Source organism: Ambystoma mexicanum, chromosome 3p (genome assembly GCF_040938575.1).
Source record: "Ambystoma mexicanum isolate Mex_15411 chromosome 3p, UKY_AmexF1_1, whole genome shotgun sequence".
NCBI classification, from domain to species: Eukaryota; Metazoa; Chordata; class Amphibia; order Caudata; family Ambystomatidae; genus Ambystoma; species Ambystoma mexicanum.
This window is the reverse complement of record NC_090925.1, coordinates 60,551,280-60,577,105: the sequence shown is the minus strand read 5'-3', so window position 1 is coordinate 60,577,105 and position 25,826 is coordinate 60,551,280. Positions and strand designations below refer to the sequence as shown.

Sequence of the window (25,826 nt, the reverse complement as noted above, 5' to 3'; positions counted from 1 at the left end):
GAGGCCAAGGATAAGTCTTGCGGTTCTGTTCTGGATGAGTTGCAGAGGGCGCAGAGCAGAGGGAGGGAGGTTGAGAAAGAGGCTGTTGCAGTAGTCCAGCCTAGAGAGAACCAAGTCTCTAGAGACAATGAGCCGCTGGGGGAAAGTGAGGAAAGGTAGAGTACCTCTGAGTAAGATAGAATCCCAAATTCCTGTGACTTTGCTGGTAAAAGAGTTCACTAACGAATCAAACAGGATTTTGGTGGGAGCCATGTTCGGCGCTATTTGCACCGTAGAAGAAAAGGATCTTAGCACTGCAAACAGCTCCTGGGAAAGATTTAAGGCTGCTAGTATTTTACCTGACAAAAATGCCTGTTTAGCTGATTGAAAAGCTGCATAATAGGCTCTAGTCAGCATCGGGTAATTGTGTTTTACCTGCATTCAATATGAACGACGCCATTCGCACTCTGCTTGCCGAACCTTCAAGCAAGAATCTTTCAAACGCGCTGAGAACCACAGCATGGAAGAAAGTTTGTGGGAATGGAAGAGTTTGAGAGAGGCAACCGAATCCGCAACGTGAGAGGTCAAAATTGGGATCTGATCCGATCTCTAATCTCATACTAACCCGGCCTTAGCTAAAGGAGGAGGCGTAAATGGGAGTTGAAGCTGTAGCTAAAATGCATTTTCTTTTATACAAAAAACAACTAAAGTGATTACTAGGGCGTCTCCTAATTTCATCCCCAATCTAGTAAAAGTAAATGGGAGACAGATAAGGGTGTCATGCAGTGTTACATACATTTTCAATGAATCTCAGTTAAGGGTTTTTCAGAACCCAAAGAAAACTGTCAGTGTGGAATTGTATGATTTGGTTTTCTTTCTTTCCAACACCATACACTGATAACATTATGTTTTGTTTGTAGTTATACATCACCAATGTGAATGTTGTAAATCTGCTTTATTTTTGACATGTATTGTTGTCTTACCTATAACCAATGCATATGGAAGAGTTTATGGTTTTGCTAACAGATCTAAACATCTTCAAATAAAAGCATGGAATTGTGAGCCTGTGTGGTGGTCTAGTATGGTGTGGCCTATTCCATTTATGGTATACAGTGTCACAACCATCTGGTGTGTGCTTAGTGTGGCACTAAGCCTATGGTGTCTAGCCTAGCCCGGAAAAAGAAAGGTAAAGTGGCAGGGAATTTAGCTTACATTCCTATCCTACAGTAGAGAGGAAAGACATTTATGAACATAAATATTTCATCTGACAAAGCATGTTGATTCAAATGCAAACAAATACCAAATAGAAAAGAAAAGGCCTGCATCACTGTACCACGAGTTGCACAGCGGCCAGCCAACATACCAAAGGATTGAGATAACCAACCCTGCCAGACGTGCTCAATTACAACAAATCAATATAATGTGATAATTGATCGAAATAAAAGCTAAAGTCCTGTATCCCTCCTCAAATACACTCCAAGAGTAACACTATATTTTGCTGATTAATATACCATTAATTTCCATTCCTCCATCTATCATCTCACTGTAAAGATGTATCTGTGAGATCATGAGCTGAAACAGCCTTCAACATATGTGGTTTCTTCGGATATTCCACTGAGGCCATATCGCCACAGTGTTGATATCTCCCATTTAGATAGCGGTCATCTAGTATTTTGTTTGCACATTCATTTATTGGATCAGTCCATTTGTCTTATTTGTTCTAGCACCTGGCCTTTGTCAGGGCCTTTTTAAAGTCTCTGTTTTTCAGGCTGTATATAACAGGGTTTAACAGGGGAGTAAGCGCAGTGTACAACAATGAGAAGATTTTGTTCTGATCCATTGAGTATGTTGAGTCCGGTCGCATGTACATGATGATGATTGCACCGTAGAATAAAATGACCATAGTTACGTGCGAGGCACATGTAGAGAACGCCTTTTCTCTCCCCTCCGTAGATTGGATTCTCAGGATGGCAGATATGATGTTAACATATGAAATCAGGATTAGCATAAACGGGGTCATTACAAGAACAACACCAAGGAAGTAGGTCACGTTCTCAATGACGTGGGTGCTGGTGCATGAGAGGTCGAGAAGAGCGGTGATGTCGCAGAAGAAGTGGTTGATGCGATTTTTGCAGAAAGACAGCTCTGAAAACAGTACAGTGTAGGGTATTGGCTCCATCATACCAAAAACCCAGATTGCAGCAGAAAGTTTGATGCACATCATTTTACTCATAATGACAGTGTAGCGCAAAGGATTGCAGATAGCAACATAGCGGTCATATGCCATGATGGTGAGGAGAACAAGTTCTGTGCACATCATGAATATCACAAAATAGAACTGCACCAAACACCCAGTGCGGGAGATGTGTGGGTGTTCCAAAAAGAAATTGGCAAGCAATTTGGGAAAAGTTATAGAAATGAAAGTCAAATCTGAGAACGACAAGTTGGCAAGGAAGAAATACATGGGAGTGTGCAGGTGTGAGTCAGAGCAGATCACGGCCACAGTGAGGAGGTTGCCTGCAAAAGTTGCCAGATAAATGAGCAAAAATCCACAAAAAAGGGGGACCTGGAGCTCGGGAAGATCTGAAAATCCCACAAAAATAAACTCTGACACATTTGTCTGGTTTTCTCCTTCCATGTATCAGCAGCAGTTCTGTGGATGAATTTAAAATGTTTCCTGGAAAAAAAGAAACCATAAAACAAACAATTACTACTGTATTAGTAACCTGTGATGCCACTTCTATTTCTGATCATATGTTCCAAATTATAGAAGTAGCCTTCAAATCAATGCAGCATTGAACATTACACTTTCTGTTGACCAACATCCTAAGGGGGTTTTTCAGAACCTATTCTGGGGAGGGTTCTGAGAAGCAAAATTATAGGTGCAGCCAGTTTAATGTAACGGTTTGACCAAGCTCTCAAACATCGAATGAGTGAGGCTTTGTGGAGGAGCGAGGCGAAGGCTGTTAAGGAACTAGGGTCCACACATGTCATTTCAAACATAAAGCATTCATGAAACACAAACAGATCTCTGGAACCTAAAGACATTCTCTGTACTAGCAGTCTGTTGGTCTCCAGAAAGAGAGTGTAAGCCTTCTTAGTTTAGCCTTTCAATGCTGCCTTCTTGTGGCACTCCTAGTCGAATGCTTAGCTGCCCTTGTGTTGTAGCACCTCTTGGCATTCATTACATTACATTACAAGATAATGTTATGTTCTACACACTACTGGGACGTAAGATCACTATTAAACATATGTACATTGACAGTTTGGTAACACCAAAATGGGATACCTAATGCTGACAAATTCAACCCATGTAGTTGCAGGCATGTACACTGTAAGATTAGCTAATGGGGGGGGGGCATTAGGAGTACTTTCACAAGCCTTAAAATTACCTGAAGAGTTTACCACCCAAGAACAATGCTTTAGAAGTCTATCCCTTCCAAATATTGTTCCCAGTTGGACCTCCAGTCACTGTTTTGAGTGGGATGTGAAATTGGTGGCATGTGGGGTGCCTAGCAAGAGGGTGTGGGCAAAGTGAAAGGCATGGCCTCAAGAGCACTGGGAGTGGCCTGAAGAAGGGCCAGGCGGTGAAGCCCATGGATGTCTGAGCCAAGTAATACATCATGAGACTGTGCAGGCATGTATTGTCTCAGGTGCTCCCGTTTGCATTCGGTCTCCATAATGTAAACGCCTCAGTCTCAGGCCCAGTTTGTAAATAAATCACTATCTTACTGACTATCTAAAGAATTCAATCAGTGGGTCAATCACCCTTATTCTGTAAATAAATGTCCCTGGTCTAGCATCAGGGATAGCTAATATCCCTTCTTCATTCTTCTTTCTTTGTTCTGCAATACATAGGAAAAATATCTGTCATTTGGTTATGGGTAGTCACCCACCCCCTCCCACCTTTCTTTTATTAAAGAAGTGCCAGTCTTCATAAACTGAAGGCTTTTTCACTTTAAGCCTGCATTTACTGTCCAAAGTCAGATCTCTATGATATGTTTACCTTGCTTTCAGCTCTCTGGTTTGGGGCAGGTAGTATGCTTCTGTAATAATGAGGTTCAAGGTGGGGCTCATGCTATGCACCCTCAATGGAAACCCCAGGGAAATCACCTTTGGGCTTTGCGTTATCTACTATTAGTAGGGTATTTGTTGAGTGCAGACCTGGCTTCAGGAAGCAATGGAGTCATATGATATTATATGATATGATATGGCCTTTATAAAGTGCCTGTACAGAAGTGTTTCAAGGCGCGACAAGACGGGGAGGGGGAAACAGAGGGAGGTCCAAACAACAATCTTACTAGGCCTTGTGTCATTAGGATCGCACAAGTGTGGGGAAGTGGTAGAGGAGAAGTGCCGAGTGGGGGAGAAGCACAGGTAACTCACAAAGTGAAGCCAGCGGGTGGCTAAGTGCAGGTAACTCAAGATGCAGCCAACCGGTGGCTGATAAGTGCAGAGAGAAGGGACTGTACGGTTGCAGATACAGACCACAAGTGCTGGGGGGGCAAGAGGCGGTACAAGGTGCAACTGGACATGCAGGAGTCTGGGCCCAGGTTCTGAGGTTTGCCAGGTGACCAGTACATAGAGCAGTCCAGACATCAGCAGGGAGAGGAAGAGAGAAAGCAGAAGCAGAGAGGAACGTCTTGAGTTGCTTCCGTAACTGGAGGTGCTTCTGCCAAAGTTTGAGAAAGACAAGGAGGCTATTCCAGCTGAAGATAGAGATTTGCTTCCATCTCTCTGCTTTAAAAAGCGACTGACCCTCAGAGAGTTGGAGGTGGATGAGCAGAGATGTCGAGAAGGGAGATGTTTAGGAAGAGAGAGCTGTAGATAGTGCGGTCCCAGGCCCCACCCAGAAAGCCTTGTGGACGATGCTTGAACATGTATGCAAACCATATTTACTCTTTTGGACAGCTTGCCTTTTTAGGCATGCAGCATTGGCTGTCATGTGTGACAGAATACAACTTCATGTTTCCATGCTCATTCCATCCCTTTCATTTTAAACTCCCAAAAGTACTTTCCTTTCTGGTTCTTGACACGTGCTCTTGAAACATCACCCGGGGATGTTTACTCATGGACACAGGGAGCCCAGGCAGTGCCATGATGCAGAGATGGCACACCCTCTTCCCTGACTGGCCTCACTCAAAGCCCTGCCTCTAGCTATGGCGCAGGTAGAATACCAGTCCCCAGGTTCTAGTTGATTGAGAAGTGGTATCCTGACCCCGACTCAATCACTGATGGGTCGTTAAGGTAGCTACCTATTAAATAAGGACCTTGCAAACAATGTACAGTAATTGGGGATAAGGGCACCGAAAGAGAAATAGGGTTTCCTGACACCCAGACTACGGCTTTGGAAACAGTGACACCCTGGCACTAGGAATTGGTAGGAACAATCAGACTCACTGTGGTTGCAGATTCTTAAGGCTTAAAAGCTTTGGCTTGCAGGCTTCCACTGAAAGGTTAAGCCCTTGCAGAGACCTCTGAACAAGATGAGGGTGGCTTGGTTTCTGTTCCATAAACACTACATTATTCACCAGAAGCAATTGATGGGAGAACCGGTACAGTTGCTGTGACCCAGGACAGGATTGGCAGGCCTTCAAGATCTGCGAAAAAGAGACTTTGGGTTTCAGTAGACCTTTCCTCATGGTGAGGGACAGGGTCAGGTTGCTGATGTCCTAGAAGAGCTCTTATGATGCCAGTGACATTTCCAGCACAGAGAAGGAAGATGCCTACACAACTGTGCAGTGATGTTCCAGGGATGTTAAGGCAACATGAATACCTTGTCTTTACTTTGGAAAAACAATGGCTGGAGAGCAGGGCTTCAGACTGGTAGTTCCCAATTGAGAGGCGGAAGGTACTTGGTACAGGTCTTCCCAGTCTATTTGAAGACCGCAGTCTGGTAGGTGGTAGGTGTTGGTTGGCTTGGTCAATGCTAGTTCCAGCAGCAGTTCTCCAATGGTTCTCTAGTAGTGCTTCTTCTTCAGATGCATCGATCTAGTGTTCATCAATCTCAAATGGCTCCAGGTCCCCTCCTTTCATCCAGAACGTTTGCTGGGGGCTGGTGTGGGCTGTCCATTCAGGGACAGCCTGTTACACATTTGGCCCAGAAACATGACCTGCCCTGGCTAAAGTGGGTATTAGGACCAGACAGTGCCTTAAACCAGTTCACACACACAGTGCACTTGTGAGTCTAGAAATTACCCTAACAAAGCATAGATGGTATATTATGTTGGCCAAAAACCAATTGCATCATATGTCCTACATCGCCAATAACAGAATCGTCAGCATAACCATAGAGCGTCCATTTTGTCTCTAGACGTGCCATTTGCTTTCCTTGCCTTTCTGTTCAAACGTTTTTCAAAATGTATTTCATTTCGTTCTGCTCTAACTGGAAGCAAGGCCACAAGCTACATGTTGAGAGACCGGCCCAGACAGAGATGCCAAGCAGTACAGAAATACATTGCTTTCGTCCCTCACAAGTCCTTTAAGGCGAGCAGAGAGGCATTTAATCACCAAGCCAGGTGCCAGCCGGTCTCGCTGAAACTGCAGAAACAGGCCGTTAAAGGCATGAATTATACTTTTCTAGCGGCCCCACTTTTGGGCCCATCTTAGATCAGGTTGACCCCTAGTTCACGAATAGAAACTAGACAATAGCATGCTTTGGATGTGTCTCTCCTCCGAACACAGTTTGTTCGCTAAACAAGTGCTTTATGTTCTCCATAACAAAGAAACATGTCTGCTCACTGCAAATTGCAACTGTTGCTAAAATCAAGTAATATAGATTAAGAAGTACTCTGTCATATTTGTCATCATTGTCAATCACCAAAGACTAGCTCAAGAAGATACATTATCGGTGGTTTTTGATGTGTCACAAACAGATTGTACATATGATACTGTTGTAGAATGCTCGCTCTCTTGCGTTTCACAAATTCTGGATGACAGACGTTGCGAGACGTGAGATCCAGTCGGCCGACTGAGAATATTTGCTTTGCAATAAACCCTAGATTTTGGGAATTGAACCATGTGTCTGTTGTATCAGTTTGTGTATGGTGATTGTGCCTTGTTTCCATGCGCGAGGGTCTTCAGGGCCTAGCACTCTGGGCTCCGTACATGCACAAATAGGTTGCTGTGTCTAATTGCCTTCCCTATAACACTTTTGGCAGCTGCAGTATTCCCTTAGTGGTTAACTCTCCACTTATTAGTCTGGTTAATAGTAACATGTCCCCACAATCACAGTACATTGTTGTCATGTTTCTTCCCATCTGTCCTGGTCCTTTTGTTCTTTGTATCTGCACCACTCTGCCATAGGTGGCTCGTACGGGATAGCAAGCTACCTTTCCGGAGGACAGCTAATGCCAAGTATAAACTTGTGTTTTCCTCCATGGCAGTGGATTGAATGATTAAGGATTATTGAAACTTGTTCCTTTGGGCTTTTGTCAACAATGTCTATTTCCTCTGTGATGCTGCATGCATTCTCTGGGGCTATGAAGCCCTTATTGTTACTACATGGCAATGCATGGGTTAACTTTCCTGCGTGGGGGTGCTATCCTGAAGACCTATTCATTTCCTTTGTGGCAGCACCTACGTTCCTTCCTATGGGTGGGAATATCTCTGTTGGTCTACGCCCACCTAGGTAGAGCCTTCATAGATCACCCTGCACTCCAACTGAGCCCTGGCCACATAGGACCTATTAGGCTGGGCTCCTGCGCTCATTGCTCTCCACATCTAGCACTGGGGAGAGTGGATGCCCCACAGCCCCCCCCGGCAATACTGGCACCTTCTCTTGTTAAGTGACCTCAATTCAGCACTCCAACTAAGTCAATGCCGAGTCTGGGATGCCCAAGGGACGCCCTTAATTATATATTTTTATGACAAGTTCATAGATCTGGATGATAAACCCTTGTATAATGCCCCTCTCTTTGAATCCCTCTGACCTCACTGAGCCAAGAAGTAGGTTTGTTTTGCAAATTAAAAGATTTATTTGAAAAATTAAACAAGATATATATCACACTTTTATAAATAAATTAATATTTGATAGCACACTTATGAATATGACAGTGATCAACAATGGATAATATTACACTAGCACACTTTTTTAATTACTTAGGAGTTGGTATAGAGAGGATAAAGTAGCTGTGAATGCTTTTATGGTTTCAACGAAATGCAATGATGGAAAAGAATGCAGCACAGAAATAAACTGAGATGGTTTCCACAAGAGATAATATGATCACTTTTTCTTTTGACAAGTCACTCCCCCCCTATGCAATATAAGGAGATGGAAAGAGAGCACACAATTTCCAGGAATACAATCGAATGCAATACCAATTCAGTTCCCCACTAGCAAGCTTAGAGCAACCGGTATGCTTTTAAAACATGCAGAAATACTTTTAATGTGATTTACAATGAAGTGAAAATATGTTAAAAATTATTTTAATTTAGGAGATTCAGGGTAGGTGACAGCTACTTTGAATTAGTCCAGGTCAACACTAGCAATGATTCAGGAGGGATTATCAGGTTGAAAATGAATTTCAGCAATGCAAGCAAGAGACAGCTATTTTTTTTAACGTGTGGTGAGATTGAGCTAGGTTTCAATTCGCGGCACTTTTTCCGAGTGCGTCGAGCGCGATTATGGAAAAACTATAAGGAGTAGAAGAAGAGAGGCTTGTTGGAAAGCTGAGGATCTTAGCTTTAAAATGAAAGTTAAATCTTGTTCCTAGCACACGCGGTTCAAAAGATACGGACGATTTTGTGGAGGTAGATTTTCAGAAATAAAGTAAGATTCAAATGGCAAATGACAGTTTCACAGGTTTGAAATCACAGAATGGACACACAATTTCTATGCAGTTATAAATAGGTCGAAATGGTTTCAATTAGATTATTTTAAACTAAGAGATTGGTTTTGCACAGTTGTGGCTGGATACTCACTCCTAATTTTGGAAGGAATGGGCCTCGTCACAGATCTGGTCAACAGGTCTAGCTGCGGTTCTCTCTGCTCTGCTGGTCTGCATCTCTGGTTCTGGCAAAAGTTCTTAGCACTGCACAGCGGTCTGGTCTGGTCTGGTCTGGCAACAGTTCTTGGCACAGGGTTCTAGCCAGAATCACTCAGATTATTTAGTTTTACAGTGGAGCCAATGAGAAGGAGCTCTGTCTTTTCATTGTTAAGACAAAGGCCGTGAGTGGCCATCCATGCCTGGACAATGTGGTAAATCTGGTTGAGCAAGGTTGAGTCAGTGTCATGATTGCCAGTGATAGGAATGAGAATCTGAGTGTCATCTGCATAGTTCATGTAGGTGACACCCAGATTATCGAGGTCGTTAAGAAGAGGCTTGGTAAATATATTGTACATCATAAAATGAAAGTTAAATCTCGTTTCTAGCACACACGGATCAAAAGATACGGACGATTTTGTGGAGGTAGATTTTCAGAAATAAAGTAAGATTCAAATGGCAAATGACACTTTCACAGGTTTGAAATCACAGAATGGACACACAATTTCTATGCAGTTCTAAATAGGTTGAAATGGTTTGAATTAGATTATTTTAAACTAAGAGATTGGTTTTGCACAGCTCTGGCTGGATACTCACTCCTAATTTTGGAAGGATTGGGCCTCGTCACAGATCTGGTCAAAATGTGTCATGATGCCTACCCCCAGCAACCCCGGAAGCAGGCATCAAGTTATTTTGAGCAAGTCCAAAAACCCCTGCTAGGTGCTGTTTGGGTGCGGTCCTGGTGCCTATGGCGCCAGGCTCATATGGAGAGTCAGTCCTGTTAGAGTAGAATTTATCTGATGCAGACCATGCTGCAAGCTTACCTGATGCAGACCATGCTGCAAGAGCTCCAAGCCAAATGAGGCTTGGAAGGGACTATTTTACCTAGGGACTATTTTTTTGCTCATGTGGGGCTGGGGAGGAATACTTACCTGGGACTACTTTGGAGGCTATTTAAACCATGCCCGAAGAGCAGCACACGCTTCGCGTTATTCTGCATCCAGCAGTGTAACGCTCACCGTGCCTGCAAGTCTGCATCCAGTCTTCTGTCACGCCCGCATCGAGTTTGGAGCTCCTATTAAAAAGGAGAAAGAAGGAGAAAAGGTTAGAACAAGAGCAATACCTTTGATCCTTATTCCCGATCCATTGCGCCTTCGAGCTGGAAGAAAGAAGTTATTTTATGCGCGTCGCCTCGCCTGCTGCAGCGCCGCGCTTAACTCACCGGCCTTCGCAGTATCTGCACATTCCACTGCATCCTCCTGCATGTTCACGCTGCATTCCGGCACCTAAGGAGAAGACAAGAACAGCAAGGTGAGCCAAGGGAATACACAGAGGAATATTAGTTACCCCCCCATAGATTTACCTGATTTTACGACCGGGGGTACTATTCCTCTTCATGGGTCTGCGCAGCTTCCACTGCATCTTCGCCAAACCCCGGCCCCTAAGGGGAAACAAAAGGACAGCAAGGTGAAACAAAGGGACTATCAAGTGGAACCCTCCTCACCACAATAGACTTACCTGATTTTACCGCCAGAGGTATTATTCCCCGAGACTTCAAACTTTCTCTCAGCGCCTGAATAAGGGAGAAAGCAATAGGTTACATATCAACATTATTTTATCGAACTGTGTTGGAAAATACAAATCCTTACCAGAATATTACCGGTTGCCACGAGGAACTCTTCACTAGGGTCAAGCTGCAACCTGCAAGGAATCGGACAAGAGTGAAAGTCAGGCATTTGAACTCTTACAAACTACATACTTTACGGAGTCAATATTGTTCTGGAACTCACCAATTCCTACGAGCCAGTGAAGCAACTGGTTTTCAACACGCCCCTGTGCTCAATGAAGGATGGAGAGCTTATCTTTTCAAACCATCAGGTGAGACTATAAGAGGGGACATCAAAGGTGATCTGTGGGGAGAACAGCGGGGGTTGAGGGGATTTACATTCAACTCCATGGGTGGTTAATTCCCTTTCTCCATTTGCAGAATAATATTCCTACGGGTCAAGCAAACGAAGCTAGGTGGGCCAGCCCAGTCCGTCAATTCGGCCCTATGAAACACATTGGTGGAGACCGCAGCTGTCCAGTTCAGATGTGGGAGCCAGGTGAGCGTAACAACAGGTTTAGCTGCGGTTCTCTCTGCTCTGCTGGTCTGGATCTCTGGTTCTGGCAAAAGTTCTTGGCACTGCACAGCGGTCTAGTCTGGTCTGGTCGGCGGTTCTCGATCTCTGGTTCTAGTCTCGGCACTGCACAGCGGTCTGGTCTGGCAACAGTTCTTGACACAGGGTTCTAGCCAGAATCACACAGCTCGCCCGGCTGTTGATTAGTTTGGTTAGGTTGCTGGATTCTGAGGCCTGCTGAGAAGGGTTCAGCTTTTGGTTCAGGCCTCTCTGCTTCAAGTTCTGAAGTCTATCTGGAGTCTATGGTCCTTCTGGGTATTGTCTGGTCCGGCAAAGTGCTTTGCAAGAAAGTGGAAAGTGCAGTGTCTCCTTGGGTCTCAGTGGCTCTTTTTATGCCTTTTGAATGTGGGTGGGAAGGCTGACTTCCTATGCCCAACCCTCGGGGGATCCTGATAAGCTATAGGATTCTCTGTCACCTGACTGGGGAACTGAATTGTGAGTCATCCGGCATCCTTTTCATGGCATACAGAAAGAACACTCCCCTTGTCACTTTGCACACAAATCTATTTTTGACTTAAATGCATATTTATCTATGTACAATGTTTCTAATATTATATGTCCAGTTAACATATTTCCTGTAGCGCCAAACCATCCGATCCCTGTCTTTGTAAGATGTTGTGTTCACTTCTGACAGAATTCTGCCCTTTTCATCCAGAACACAACCTCTAAACATTTCCAAAATGTACACAATGTGTGCAAGGAATATGGGCATCAGATGATGAAGTGTCAGATTTTTAACATAAATACATTTGGAGTAATACCCTATTTTCCACCACTACCCCCCAGAACATACCACAGAGTCCTAACACCTCTTTAAATGTGCTCAGAAAAATCACAGGAATGATGATATTATTGATATAATTTTGACAATTATGTACTATGAATTATCCATCTTTCTAAAATCATGCTCTGGCCCAGATGGGTGTGGTTTAGGTCCCAAAGCACATGGGGGAATTATTTGTTTGTCCCTGCCTCCAAGCTCAGCTGGCTCACAGAAGCAGCGCCCCTCCCATTTCCTTCCGGGAGCAAGCCATTTACGACCCCCTGATTTAACATTTGCCTGAGCCAAGGAAAGTTCATTGTTCTGTTTCCTGCAGTCCCAGGTACTCCTCCCCTGATTCAATCAGAGAGGTGTGATCTCCTTTTGGTGGGGGCAGCAGAATGCAGCCAGGCCTGTGAATGCCATTGCTGGGCAAGTTTCAACTCCTGTTGGGGGTAGTTGCCGGGCAAAATTCAATCTCTTTAAGCCAGGCTTCAGCCAAATGTCACTTTTGTTCCAGTTTTTCTTCATTCAAATCAAACTTACAATTTTTACACATACAGCTAGAATGCTGATTCTAAGTTCAAAACTATGGCATTTAAACAGTTGCAACCTATGTGACACTCCAAAGTAAATCACTAATTTATTTTAAACATTTCGATTTTAGTGGCTTTAAGTCCAATTTCACTTAAGCTGCTGACATCCACAGCTCAGCCAGTTTTGTTATGAACATTATTTTAGGCTCTTCATCTTTCCAGATTTGGTATGCACACAAGACGTCATTCTACCAGACGTCTGCTGGTGTTCAGTAAGATTTTTGAATATCTTGCAATGTTTGAAATAGGCATTTTGAGCTTGCATTTCAGAGAAACAAAGGTGATTTCAAAGTGCTTTTTGAGCTAACAGGCACTGCTGTTTTTCCTTTGGCACCACGTTTCACTCATGGCGCTTCTGGCCCATCACGCTCCCAATGGGGGGTGGCAGGTCAGGCGACCATTTTGGTGTGCGCAAAAACTGCCTGGTTTTCCTGGATTCTGGCGCAAATGTGGGCTTTTCAGCCATCTTGGATTTTCTAAGCCCACAGCACCAAATGTTGCAGCATAATAACTTGAACGTGGGTCAATACACCTGACACTCTCATGCAGCTGGTGCAGTCGGGGTCAATCCTCCTCTTCACCACCTGCCCCATCTATCACTGGGTCAGGTGGAATTCCCCACAATGCCAATCCATCTTCTTCATCCAAGCTACTGCACTATGTGCAGCCCTTGATTTGGATTTTCTCTGATCCACTGGATCTGACCACTTGGTGGACCATAGCTCAAGGGCTGCACACCCCGTTTCAGATCGCCTTATGTGTGGCTCCAGACTGGCGCATTTTGTTCACCCAGGCTGCCGCATGCCACGCCACCCAAGACATAGTTGTCTCCCAGCCAGTCTGGACTGGCCCGACAGCGTGGACCGTTGCCTCCCAGTCCTGGCTCTCATCTCTAGGTCACACCAAACACGCGGCCATGGGCGGTCGTTGGTATTTCACCAAACTTCTCCCAAGCCACAACCTGAGGCTTCAAATCCTCCCTGGGCTGCAGCAGCCATTCACAGCCCAGCCAGTCTCCGTTAAGATGCCCTGGGGGGGGCGCTCAAGGCCGCAACCACCCAGGGAGCGCTATTCTTCCTTTTCTCTGCTTCTGCTTTCCTCTCTCTATGCCTCTTTATCTGTCTTTATCGCTGAACTTCCTCTTCCAACTGACACTTTCAACTGTCTTGTTCTTCCCTTTGATTACCTTTAAGTATCCTATAACAAGTGAGTCTATTAATATTGGCAGGGAAGACTTGCTACAGTGCACAATGTCAGTGTTCCACCTGTCCCCTAGGATGGGGAAGTTGGTACATTCAGCTAAGTCAATAAAATCAAGCACATCACATTTACATTTAATAAAGAAATGTGTAAACCCCTTATGTCTTAGTAGTTTCGTGTATTTATTCATTCATAACCCACTACATGAAAGGGCACAGCAACCCCCATTCTGCATGTGGGGTTCAGTTAAAGTACATCTCGGGATTCTCAGTGTGTGTAGTATTTTCCTTAAATATAATGTCATTCAAAGCACTGTGTTTATTATTGTTTTAGATTATATTATATTGAAGGAATCTGTAATATCCCAGCATGGATTGGACCCTGTGCCCTGACTGCTGCAGCCAATAGGGTGCACATAAAAGGGACTTGTGTCCAATGCACTACACAAAAACTGCAGTCCCAAAAGTGCTGCGCTGCAATGTCCAACTTTGTGTTCAGCATACATCACAAAATAACAGGGATGTGACTAAAAGAACAGTTAAAGGTGCTCAAAGGTGAAGATGCTCCAAATCTTTTTGGGCCTCTCATTACAAAGGGCATATGAATGAGCACATCATCCGGCTGCCCTTTTCAACCCTCGTTGCGCATTTGCACCTCTTGAATATTTGGTTCACATTTCAGAGTAACAGGCTCTTTAAGGGCCTGTTACTGTAAAATGTGCTCCCTAAACCCATGGGAATGAAGGGTGCCAGTCAGACATTAGGGTAGGGGCTGGAGAGTGCTCCTGGAAGCGATATATGCAAGGAGGCATCTTGTGTCCAGCCCCCCTAAAATGTGCCAGTCTCCATTGAGAATGAGGTGACCTGTGCATTTCTTAAATACTGCCCAAAAAAAGTGCTTCCTCTGCACATTTTCTATTTGCTATATTTTCTGGGAAGCTGACCTAAAGTGTCCCTGTAGCACTCCACTGAAGGTGGAATCAGCTGCACTGTAACAATACAGGTGAGGAAGAAAGGGAAAAACATCTCTTGGAGCGGTAACCATGGGGACTGACAAGTGCAAACCAGATGAGGCTAAAGGGTCTTCCAAGGCAATGGAGGAAAGTGCGCCTTCATCACCCAACTTGTCATGCACCAGAAACCGATGTGTTATTTCTACCCCCCTCACCAAACACCCTGCTCTCTGCTGCTACCCCCTCATATTTGTAATAAACCAAACCACTTCTCAGCTTGAATTCCCTCACAGGGGTTCACAGGAATGATAGAGTGGCAGCTAGCCTGGCCTATGTGTATTGATTACCTTCCAGGTCAAATACAAATATGCATGTGATTTGACTGTAATGCATTTTTTTTATTGTGCTGTGGTTTAAAAATAAAGCTTTCACAAACCTGCTAACATTAAAAAATACAATAAAATAACACACATCATGTCCTATCTGGTGTCATAATAGCTAAGTGCATACAAATACCAACATATGCATCAGACAAAATGGTCTTTAAAAAGAGAAGAACTTCCTTCCTAAATGCGAGAGAAAATATAAGCTAATGAAGTCCCTGTAACACAGAAAACACACAAAAGACCAGAAACCTAGTTAACACCCACAGTAGTTATGGCACATGTGCAGCTGACCAGAAGACTGATATGATTCTGAGAATAATCAATGATGAACCATGCATCAGAGACATGTCAGTTATTAACACTAAGAGAGGAGAGTACATATAATAGCAATGAAAACACTGAATATATAACCAACTTCAGAAATGAACCACATTCACAGATGACAGAAGGAGAGACTTAAAACGTACCGAGTGTGGAGATAGTGGATATGCAAATATATTATATAAGAAAGCAGAGAGGCAGTAGGAGGCATATAGAAGCTCTCAGAGATAAGGCAATGTGAAGCAAATAACATGTAATACTATTATAGAGTCAAGAAAGGCATCCACAGAAACAACTCAGCAGAAAACTAGGCCTCCTGGCAAAGGCTGATGTGCAGGCCACTCAGACACTGTAGACCTCAGAAATGCATGAGACATCCTACATAGCAAAACACACTCATTTTCGGTTCATCTTAGAGAGACAAACAAAAGAGATCAGTGGCCTTGAAGAGGGTCAAAAGCCACGCTGTGATTGGTCAGAATAGAGAGGCACAGCTGATTCCCAGGCTCTTGAACAGAAAGCAGTGATTCAATTAGACATGGTCAGACTGGGCATATTGGTCGTTCGGCTCGAGGTGGAATGACTCGGAGGCCGGCTTTATAAAAACAAGCCATTTCTGGAGGATTCAACATTTTTGTAACTTACGTTACTTAAAGTAACGTAAGTTACTTTCATTGCCTGCCGGTTGCGGGATGGTTGCGGACGACCCGCTCAGCAGTCAGCTTGCAGCACCGACACTGTGACACAGCAGATGCATTTATCAAAGCAGGGTAACACGTAAGTGTTAACTTGCTTTGATGAACGCATCGCAACAGAGTAGGCCGTGCTGGCCTGACAGTGCCCCTAATCCAAGCCATCAGCGTGGCACCAGTCAGGAGCCGGAGCGAAGGTTGAGGTTGCACTTGCAAAGTTGAAAGCAACTTTGTTCCATGGGGACCAGGGCATGGTGGGTGGGCAGTTCAGCATCATAGTAACAGACAGTGTCTGTCTTTAAAGTTTTCATTAGCTGTTTGCCTGCCAGCCAATGAAATTCCTTATGGTTATCGCCAGGTGAGTTCACAAGTGTGGGGTGGGTGTTGGGCACACATGCAGGCAAGCAGAAGTGCCACTTTCTTACTTCGCCCTCTCACTCAGTCTTGATAGCAACAGTCACAGCCTGTGCTGAGCCTCAGCCAGCCTGCAGCAGTGCTGGTTAAAGTGCCACGTGACATCACATGGTGCGCCGCCTTGCTTGCTTGCTGTCAGTTGCCGCCTAAGTTTGGCTTGTGTGTGTGGCGGCAGACTCCTGGCTCCTGCCCTGGCCCACCGGCGTGCCCACCCGGCCCGTCTACCGACCAACCGCAACCAGCCGAACACCACCTCTCCACTCTCGAGTCATCGACTGTGGGTAAGTGTATAATCCCAGTTTATGAGTGCAGATTGAAGCATGTATTGAATTATACAAACATGTTCAGAGCTTGATAAGTATTTATAGTTGCTGCTCTGAAGGGTTTGATGTTGAATGCTGAGATGTGCTGTGCACAATATGCTGTGCACACTCTTTTTCCACAGTTCTCTGTCCCTGCAGTGCAATCATGCTCGTGCCTCTAAACTCGCCCACTTAAACCCTTGATATCCACTTCGGGGTACTTCTGCATCTCCTTAACTGCTGCTAGTCCTTCCCATGCATGCTGCATACATCCTCTCAGTTTTACGTTACCTGTTGCTGAACAATTGGCTGCAGTACATGTTCTGCATTTCTTTTCAATTAATGAGCCAACCTGATGTTTGCTCTACTGGAAATTGGAGCGTATGCGTTGGAGTGCACGGGGTCATGAACATCGTTTTATTTACCTAATGAGCATGTGGATGTCAGCTGAAAAATCCCCTGGATACGGATCCATCCTCTCTCTCTTTCTCTACCACCTGCCTCTATCTCTCCCTCTCTCTCTGTCTCTCTCTTTCCGTCTCCCTCTCTACACTTCTACTTCCATTCTCATTATCTCCATTGTATTTATTTACTTATTGTGCATTTGTATGGTGCTTATACATCAAGTAAATTTCTCTGCACTTGCACGTTACTATCTGGAAATTCATTAGCAATGTATCGACATGTCAAACGTCATCCTGTATTTTAGAACTCAACATTTCAACACCTTTTCTTAACATTATAAGTTAAAAAAACACTTGCCATCCAATGTGATCAGTTCATTACATTGCTGCAGAACAAGCTAATACAGCACAGTATTGCGCTATTCACTCACAGAGAGCAGCTAGGTTAGTGACAGCAGCCTAAACAGCATCCAACATAATAAAACACAGTAAGCACAAGAAGGGCCACAACAGTGCAAGCTTCACTCATGCAGAGAACGCAAACAGCAAGGGAAGCAGCTGTGCAAGCTTCATTAACTGACAGAGAACAGGTACAGAAAGGAAGCAGTGCAACGTTTGCATACAAAAGGTGGGGAGACTATCGGCAGCAGTGACAGGAGCGTCATTTGCAAACATTCTGCAAGCTTCACCCCTCCAACACAGCTATAGCAGAGGCAGCAGCAGTGCAGGCTTGTCTCAAAGAGCCCATACTCGAGATAATAAAACCGATTAAAAATGCAAAATATTGAATGCTATATAGTGTGCAGTACAATGCGTTTTGAAAATAAGGAACACATTACCCGGGTAGTATGATAGTTTAGATGGTATACCCCGGCATCTCTCTGCAAACTGCAATGCTGCCTCAAAGAATTCCCGACATTTGCTCGCACAGACATACACAGGAAGTAAGGGTGGGTACTAGTATCACAGGAAGTAAGGGTGGGTACTAGTATCTATGTGTGGCCTCGCTAAATCTCCTGCACATGTACATGCACGTGAACATCCACATGTGGCAGTGTTGATATGTGCACTAATTGCAGCACTCTCTTGCTGCACTACCTCATGTGTGTGTATTATGCTGCTGTGTCTTTGTATACTGAGATAGTGATATTATATATGGGTGTACAGTCAGAAGCAGGGACATATGTTTGTAAGAGTGCTGTGTAACAGCTTGCTGGAAGTGTGCACAGTGCCCAAACCTTACCCTAACATCCCCAACCTATCCATAACCTCTCCCTATACCTCATTCCGGTTTCCCTACTTCCCCCTTCCTATCCAAACATCGTCACCCTAACCCTCCCTCCCTGATGGGGTTGCGGAGCCCTGTATAAGCATCGACTTGCAGGTCTCAAACATGGGCGTAGGACTCTTGTCGGTACTCTTGTTCAGAGAGGAATTGCCATAGCATTTCGGTGCTGGACTGCCCATGTGGGCGGGACAAAGACTGATATGCAAATGGATATTTCCCATCTGTGAAAGGTACAGTGAGCAAAAAGCGTGTGCTGCAAACTCTCACCTCAGAACAGGTTATCATGCCATGTTCTCTCTGGAGAGGAGCGCCTGCAACCTTTTGTGAAATATGTGTAAGGAACTTTGGGTTGGTCACCCTAAGTTACCTGGGGACAACCAGACGGGGTCTCCCTGCTCACTGTGCTCAGAGAGGCACAGCTTCACCTCACTGATGAGGCCAAACAAGGCTGAAACATGTCTATGGGGTTGCTGTCGGTACTCTTGTTCAGAGAGGAATTACCATAGCATTTTGGTGCTGGACAGCCCATGTGGGCGGGACAAAGACTGATATGCAAATAGATATTTCCCATCTGTGAAAGGTACAGTGAGCAAAAAGCGTGTGCTGCAAACTCTCACCTCTGAACAGCTTATCATGCCATGTTCTCTCTGGAGAGGAGCGCCTGCTACCTTTTGTGAAGTAGGACATGGGGGGACAGGAGGGACAAATAGCCCCCACAATTTTAAGTGGGGGGGATATAATGGCATTTATCCCCCCCAGAATATGTCTGTGCGCGTTAAAGCCATTTTGAAGCGGCAACGTAATTTGCATTGCAAATGAAGAGGCACCTCTCTTAGTGATTGCATTGTAAACATCCACAGAATTGAGTTCAAGTGTCTTCTTGTTCCAATAAAACAGACCATGTTGAACATTCACGCAGGATCACATATACTGCAGACACGACCTAACACTGATTTAGAGCATAGGCTGCACCCACAGATGGACTTGCAGGTATTTCTGTGTTCCCTATATCGTGTACCCCTATACAAAAACACGGTTTTTATGCTTCCCAAACGTTCAATCGTATTGCTCTTTATAATCATCTTCAATTTATTTTGGACAATGGGTTGCTTCCTTTGAAATAGAAAACTATATATAAAGTTGTACAGGTAATGAAGGTCAAATTCCTGGACAATAATTCAATCTAATTAGACCATTATGGTTTCACACTGGTGTATAATACTTGTTCTTATGTAAAGCACTTTGGAGTAAAGGGCTATATAAATTCAATAAAATACAAATACAAATAATAATGTTGGCCCTGGCTGCCTAGTTGCAGAGAAAGATCAAAGCCTACTATCCCAGGCAAAGATCCTAGGCCGCGGACGGCAGAGCGATGCAGTGACTAATGCAGTAGTCCTGCTTCTCACCCTGCTGTGGGGCTGGGGATGGGACTGGTACCCAGCCTTGCTGCAGCACCGGGCACGAGATCACACTGCATTTTCAGGTGTTCGTTTTCAGTTACAGATCAACATAGTTTGCAATTCAATGTACCAATCAGAGCTTAAAACTACAAAATAAAACATGCAAAGGAATGCCTTATGGAAAATAAAAGCAAGCATTGGCAATGCCAACAGTTTAGCCTTTAGATTAGCCATGGCAAAGGCACTTGCCATGCCCTGCCATAGTGGTATTAATTGCCCATTGATGGTAGCAAGTGCAGAATGGTGCAAGTACCCGGACATCTAATACTTATACACAAGCAAAAACCGACGGCTTTGTCATTGCTTGTTTTTGACAGGACTTCAGTGAAGGGCACGCAGAGTGCTTATAAATGGAGTGGGTGAAGCCTGCAATGATTCCTTACAGGATTTCAAGGCAAACATACACACCCTTAGCACTTGAGAATTTATATCAGTATATCATCATGTTGACCTTCAACATTACAAACACAATGTACTTTACTAGGAAAGAGGTGCTTTCATCCGGTTCTGCAAACATATCCAAGTGTTAAACATGTTTGACAAGACTGGAGACTTACTAATATTCAGGGGTGGACTGGGAACCAAAAGAGGCCCTGGAAATAATGTTCAAAGTGGCCCCAGATTACACATTTTCAGAAAGTCCAACCATTTTCCTCTGAGAAAATGTGGAAATAAAATAGGTTACCACACCTGCTAATATTATTGTCCGATAGGAGGGAAACAGTACACTTTAAAGTACACTTTAAAGAACATCTTGTATGTGTAGCATTGAAAGTACTTACTCGGCTCCTAATGAAGCTGAGTCATGGCCCCCAGAGCAAACAGTATACACAGGGTACACGCACACGAACGTAGGTGCAATGAGACCTACTTCCTTTTTCTTTGCTGCTCGCCACAGCAAATAAGTATTTGTATTTGTGTTTGTATTTTATTTATTTGTATAGCGCACCAGGCCCAGGGGCAACTGGGCACATCACTTAGTTACAACATAAGAAAAACAGACAGAACCATAATTACAAAGTTTACAAGTATAATACAGAATTTACAGGTATAATAATAGCAATGAGAGGACAAGCAGATTATATATACATATACAAATTTAGCAGAGAACCCAGAGCTAAATCTTCTGGGCGGCCAGCCAGGTTTTCGTAAGGTGTTTGAATCTCAGGAATGAGGGTTCTGCTCTAAGCTCATTAGGAAGCGTGTTCCAGAGTTTAGCTGCCAAGATGGGGAAGCTAATTCAACCTGATCTTTGGAGATTGAACGTGGAACCTCAAGACATTTTAAATGAGCCATTCTGCGGGGTCTAATGGAGTTGTGGAGGGCAATCGGTTGGCCAGGTAGCAGGGAGCTTGGTTATGAAGGCATTTGTGGGTAAGAGCCAGGATTTTCAGGGAGATACGGTGTGGGACTGAGAGCCAGCGAATATTGCGGCTGGTATCGGATATGTGTTGGCGCCTGGGAATGTTGAGGGCAACTCTAATCGCATTGTTTTGGACAGTTTGTAACGTGTTTAGGTTGCAGCATTTGGTGCCTAGGTACAGTGCAAGTAGCCCATAATTCATATATTCACTACTCATTTGTGTGTAATGGCTTGTAAATATGTATATATTCTTGTGTCCTGTGGAGGTGTGTGGACATGTTACTGCAGATTCATATATTAGAGAAAAGAAATAGAACATATGCAAACCATATTTACTCAGAGCAGATATACACCAATTAAAACATTTGAAAAAACTCAAATAATAACAAAAACGACATTTCAAAGCGGTGTCTGTACAGATGCAAGAAAAGTTATGGGATCTGTAAAATGATACAGGATGCTTTAAGTTAGTTTTAAAAGCTAGAAGCCAAGAACAGTTCCTAATATTTATATGGAGGGCATTGCAAAGGTGGCACCCACACACCTGCAGCAATAATTCACCTCAATTGACTCTCTGGAATGTACTCACTGATAACCTCACTGACATGCTTGAAATGACACTGCTCTACACCTGACAAATAATTTGGCGGACACTGATTAGTGATTTTCGGTGTAGGAGTCACCCCAAGGTGAGCTGAGTCACTTTATGGTATTCCGAAATCAAAAAGGATAACATGGACAGCCGATTGTGAGCAGCTTGAAATGTATTCAACGATGTCTATGCTGATACCTAAATACAGAGACATGCAATACTGGAGGCTGAACTCTACCACTGCTCGCACTAATCATTTACAAGGATTTTCACTAAGTAAATGACTGCACCAACAGAGTTAAATAAAATGGTCTCTCCATCTAGGTCAAGCAGGATTGATTGTCTATTGAAAGGATAGTAGGTGTAGTGTAGCAGAAAGTGCTCTGTATTATCAGTATCTAGGCACAGGCAGGTTTCCTGCATCCAGTGCTACACTGCCCTAGACATCAAGTAGCCCCAAAACAGCACCAGATCTGCTGCAGAGATCAACCAGAATCTGGGTGTCATCAGCCTAAAGTTGTGACTGGGGACATAGGCCGTCATTGAAGTTTTGCCGGTGTCCCGTCAGTAATTCTGGTGGAGTACTGGCAAAACTGCTTTACAGTTTCCACTATTACCGTGCTATTACGGGTGGGCGAAGATGCCGGTAAGTTCCCATTTCATGGATTCCAATGGGATGAGATTGCCAGAATTACCGACACCGGTGCTTTATTTATTTGCAGGTAGAGGCAAATTAATTGGGTTTCCCTTGTGTTTCCCTGGTCTGTAAAAAATGGCTGTGCCGGATTCCTAGCATTTTTTCAGGCATTTTTTTTCAGACCAGCGAACTCCCAATGCGGCCCAAAATCTTTCCCCCACCCGGGCCTGGTATGGGATGGTGGCTGTTCTGGTTTGCAAATCTGTATAGGTTGTTTGTGGTCCTGTAGTGTTGACATTTGTGTGTGTTGTGATTAAGGTGTGAATTTTGCTGTTATTTTAGAGTTGGTGTTGTGGTACACATAGGTGGATGCTATACTTGAAAATTGTCTAGGGTGTTTGCAGGAATATGGAGAGTATTAGTAGGGTTAATAGTACAGATGGGGAGATCCATAAGACAGAGTCACATAGGTTATTTGGTTTTGACTGAAGTTACTCATGCAGTGGTTAGCCATCTTCATTTTCTTGCATTGATGCTGGACAGTTTCCTTGAGTTGATCTGGGAGGCTAACTGTGACTCTTTCCATCAGGGTGTATACATATGTATTGGGGTGGAGTGATTATCTTAGATGTGCTTCGTTTTTTAGGTTTAAAAATTAAAGAGCTAGGATTTGAGGGATTTCCTGAATGTCAGATGTTCTTCTATTGTGCAATATTCCTTTGGAAAGTGAATTCCAGAGTTTTATTGAGAGGTATGAGAAGGGTCTTCCTCCATATTTCGTTTTTGAATATAGTTTGGGTTCTAGGTGTATGACATTGATGGATCCCAGGGTTCATTTTGGGCTGTAGAAGCAGGAAGTCTGCCCATTGGTCGTGGATTGCACTGTGGGTTATGCAGAGAGTTTTGAAGTAGATCCTTTTTGACTGGTAGCCAGTGTAGGGACCTTAGTGCTGGTGTGATGTGTTCTCTCTTAGCAAACCTGAGGAATAGTCTTGTTGCTGTGTTCTGTATGTGTTACAGATTTTTGGCAAGGTATTCCAGAATCCTGAAGTAGCTGCTGTTGGCATAGTCTATTCTTGACATGACGATGAGAGAGATGATGGCAAGTGGGAAGGTAAAAAAGTTTAAAATCCGTCTTATTGTGCCTAGATGGAGGAAGCAAATATTCACTACTGCATTGACTTGCTGTTTTAGTGTTAGCTCATTGTCCATTAAAATTCCAAGAATGTTAACGACTCTGGAAGCTTCCGGTCTGTTTCCTATTTTGGTAGACCATGGAATGTGTTGTTGGGTTGCAGTATGCAGGAGTCTGTTGCTGTTCAATGAAGATCTGCTGTTACGGTGTGTATGAGTCTGTTTATGGTCATTGAAGGTCTGGTTTTGCAGTAATCACCAGTCTGTCTGTGTTCACTGAAGGTCTGGTGTAGCAGTAAACAATTATCTTTTTCTGTTCATTTAAGGTCTGGTGTCTTAGTATGTATGAGTCTATTTGTGTTCACTGAAGGTCTGGTGTTGCAGTAAACACTAGGCTGTTTGTGTTCACTGAAGTCTGGTGTTGCAGGATGCATGAGTCTATTTCTGTTCACAGCAGCTCTAGTGTTGCAGTATGCATGAGTGTGTTTCTGGTCACTACTGAAGGTCTGGTGCTGTAGTATATATGAGTCTGTTTGTATTCACTGAAGGTCTTCAGTTGCAGTAAACAATTATCTTTTTCTGTTCACTTAAGGTCTGGTGTTGTAGTATGTATGAGTCTATTTGTGTTCACTGAAGGTCTGGTGTTGCAGTAAACACTAGGCTGTTTGTGTTCACTGAAGTCAGGTGTTGCAGGATACATGAGTCTATTTCTGTTCACAGGAGCTCTAGTGTTGCAGTATGCATGAGTGTGTTTCTGGTCACTACTGAAGGTCTGGTGCTGTAGTATATATGAGTCTGTTTGTATTCACTGAAGGTCTTCAGTTGCAGTAAACAATTATCTTTTTCTGTTCACTTAAGGTCTGGTGTTGTAGTATGTATGAGTCTATTTGTGTTCCCTGAAGGTCTGGTGTTGCAGTATACATGCATCTATTTATGTTCACTGAAGCTCTGTGTTGCAGGATACATGAATCTATTTCTGTTCACTGGAGCTATAGTGTTGCAGTATGCATGAGTGTGTTTCTGCTCACTACTGAACGTCTGGTGTTGCAGTATACATGAGTCTGTTTCTGGTCACTGAACATCTGTGTTGCAGTATACATGAGTCTGTTTATGGTCACTACTGAAGGTCTGGTGTTGCGGTATACATGACTTAAGGTCTGGTCTGGCAGTATACATGAGTCTATTTCTGTTCACTGGAGCTCTAGTGTTGCAGTATGCATGATTGTGTTTCTGGTCACCGAACATCTGTGTTGCAATATACGTGAGTCTGTTTCTGGTCACCAAAGTCCTGGTGTTGCAGTATATGTGAGTATGTTTCTATTCTCTGAAGGTCTGGTGTTGCAGTATACATGACTGAAGGTCTGGTGTTGCGGTATACATGACTGAAGGTCTGGTGTTGCGGTATACATGAGTGAAGGTCTGGTGTTGCGGTATACATGACTGAAGGGCTGGTGTTGCGGTATACATGACTGAAGGGCTGGTGTTGTGGTATACATGAGTCTGTTTCTGGTCACCAAAGTCCTGGTGTTGCAGTATATGTGAGTATGTGTCTATTCACTGAAGGTCTGGTGTTGCGATATACATGACTTACGGTCTGGTCTTGCAGTGTACATGACTGAAGGTCTGGTATTGCAGTATACATGAGCCTATTTCTGTTCACTGGAGCTCTAGTGTTGCAGTATACATGAGTCTGTTTCTGGTCACTACTGAAGGTCTAGTCTTGCAGTATACATGAGTCTGTTTCTGGTCTCTACTGAAGGTCTGGTGTTGCAGTATATGTGAGTATGTTTCTATTCACTGAAGGCCTGGTGTTGCGGTATACATGACTGAAGGTCTGGTCTTGCAGTATACATGAGGCTGTTTCTGGTCACCAAAGTCCTGGTGTTGTAGTATATGTGAGTATGTTTCTATTCACTGAAGGCCTGGTGTTGCAGTATACATGACTGAAGGTCTGGTCTTGCAGTATACATGAGGCTGTTTCTGGTCACCAAAGTCCTGGTGTTGTAGTATATGTGAGTATGTTTCTATTCACTGAAGGTCTGGTGTTGCGGTTTATGTGAGTATGTTTCTATTCACTGAAGGTCTGGTGTTGCAGTACAGGTGAGTATGTTTCTATTTACTGAAGGTCTGGTCTTGTGGCATACATGACGTACGGTCTGGTCTTGCAGTATACATGAAT

At 43.9% G+C, this 25,826-nt stretch overlaps 1 protein-coding gene across 1 annotated transcript; it reads right to left on the bottom strand.

Moving 5' to 3' along the window:
* Positions 1-1,699: 1,699 nt before the first annotated feature.
* Positions 1,700-2,296, bottom strand: LOC138579747 (olfactory receptor 5V1-like). The gene has a single exon (XM_069649981.1). It carries the CDS (start codon positions 2,294-2,296, stop codon positions 1,700-1,702), a length of 597 nt encoding a protein of 198 aa, XP_069506082.1.
* Between the last annotated feature and the right edge of the window lie 23,530 nt (positions 2,297-25,826).

Bases quoted from the DNA above. Each gene is read 5' to 3' on its own strand.
- LOC138579747 (XM_069649981.1), bottom strand. From the start codon at position 2,296: ATGTGCACAGAACTTGTTCTCCTCACCATCATGGCATATGACCGCTAT.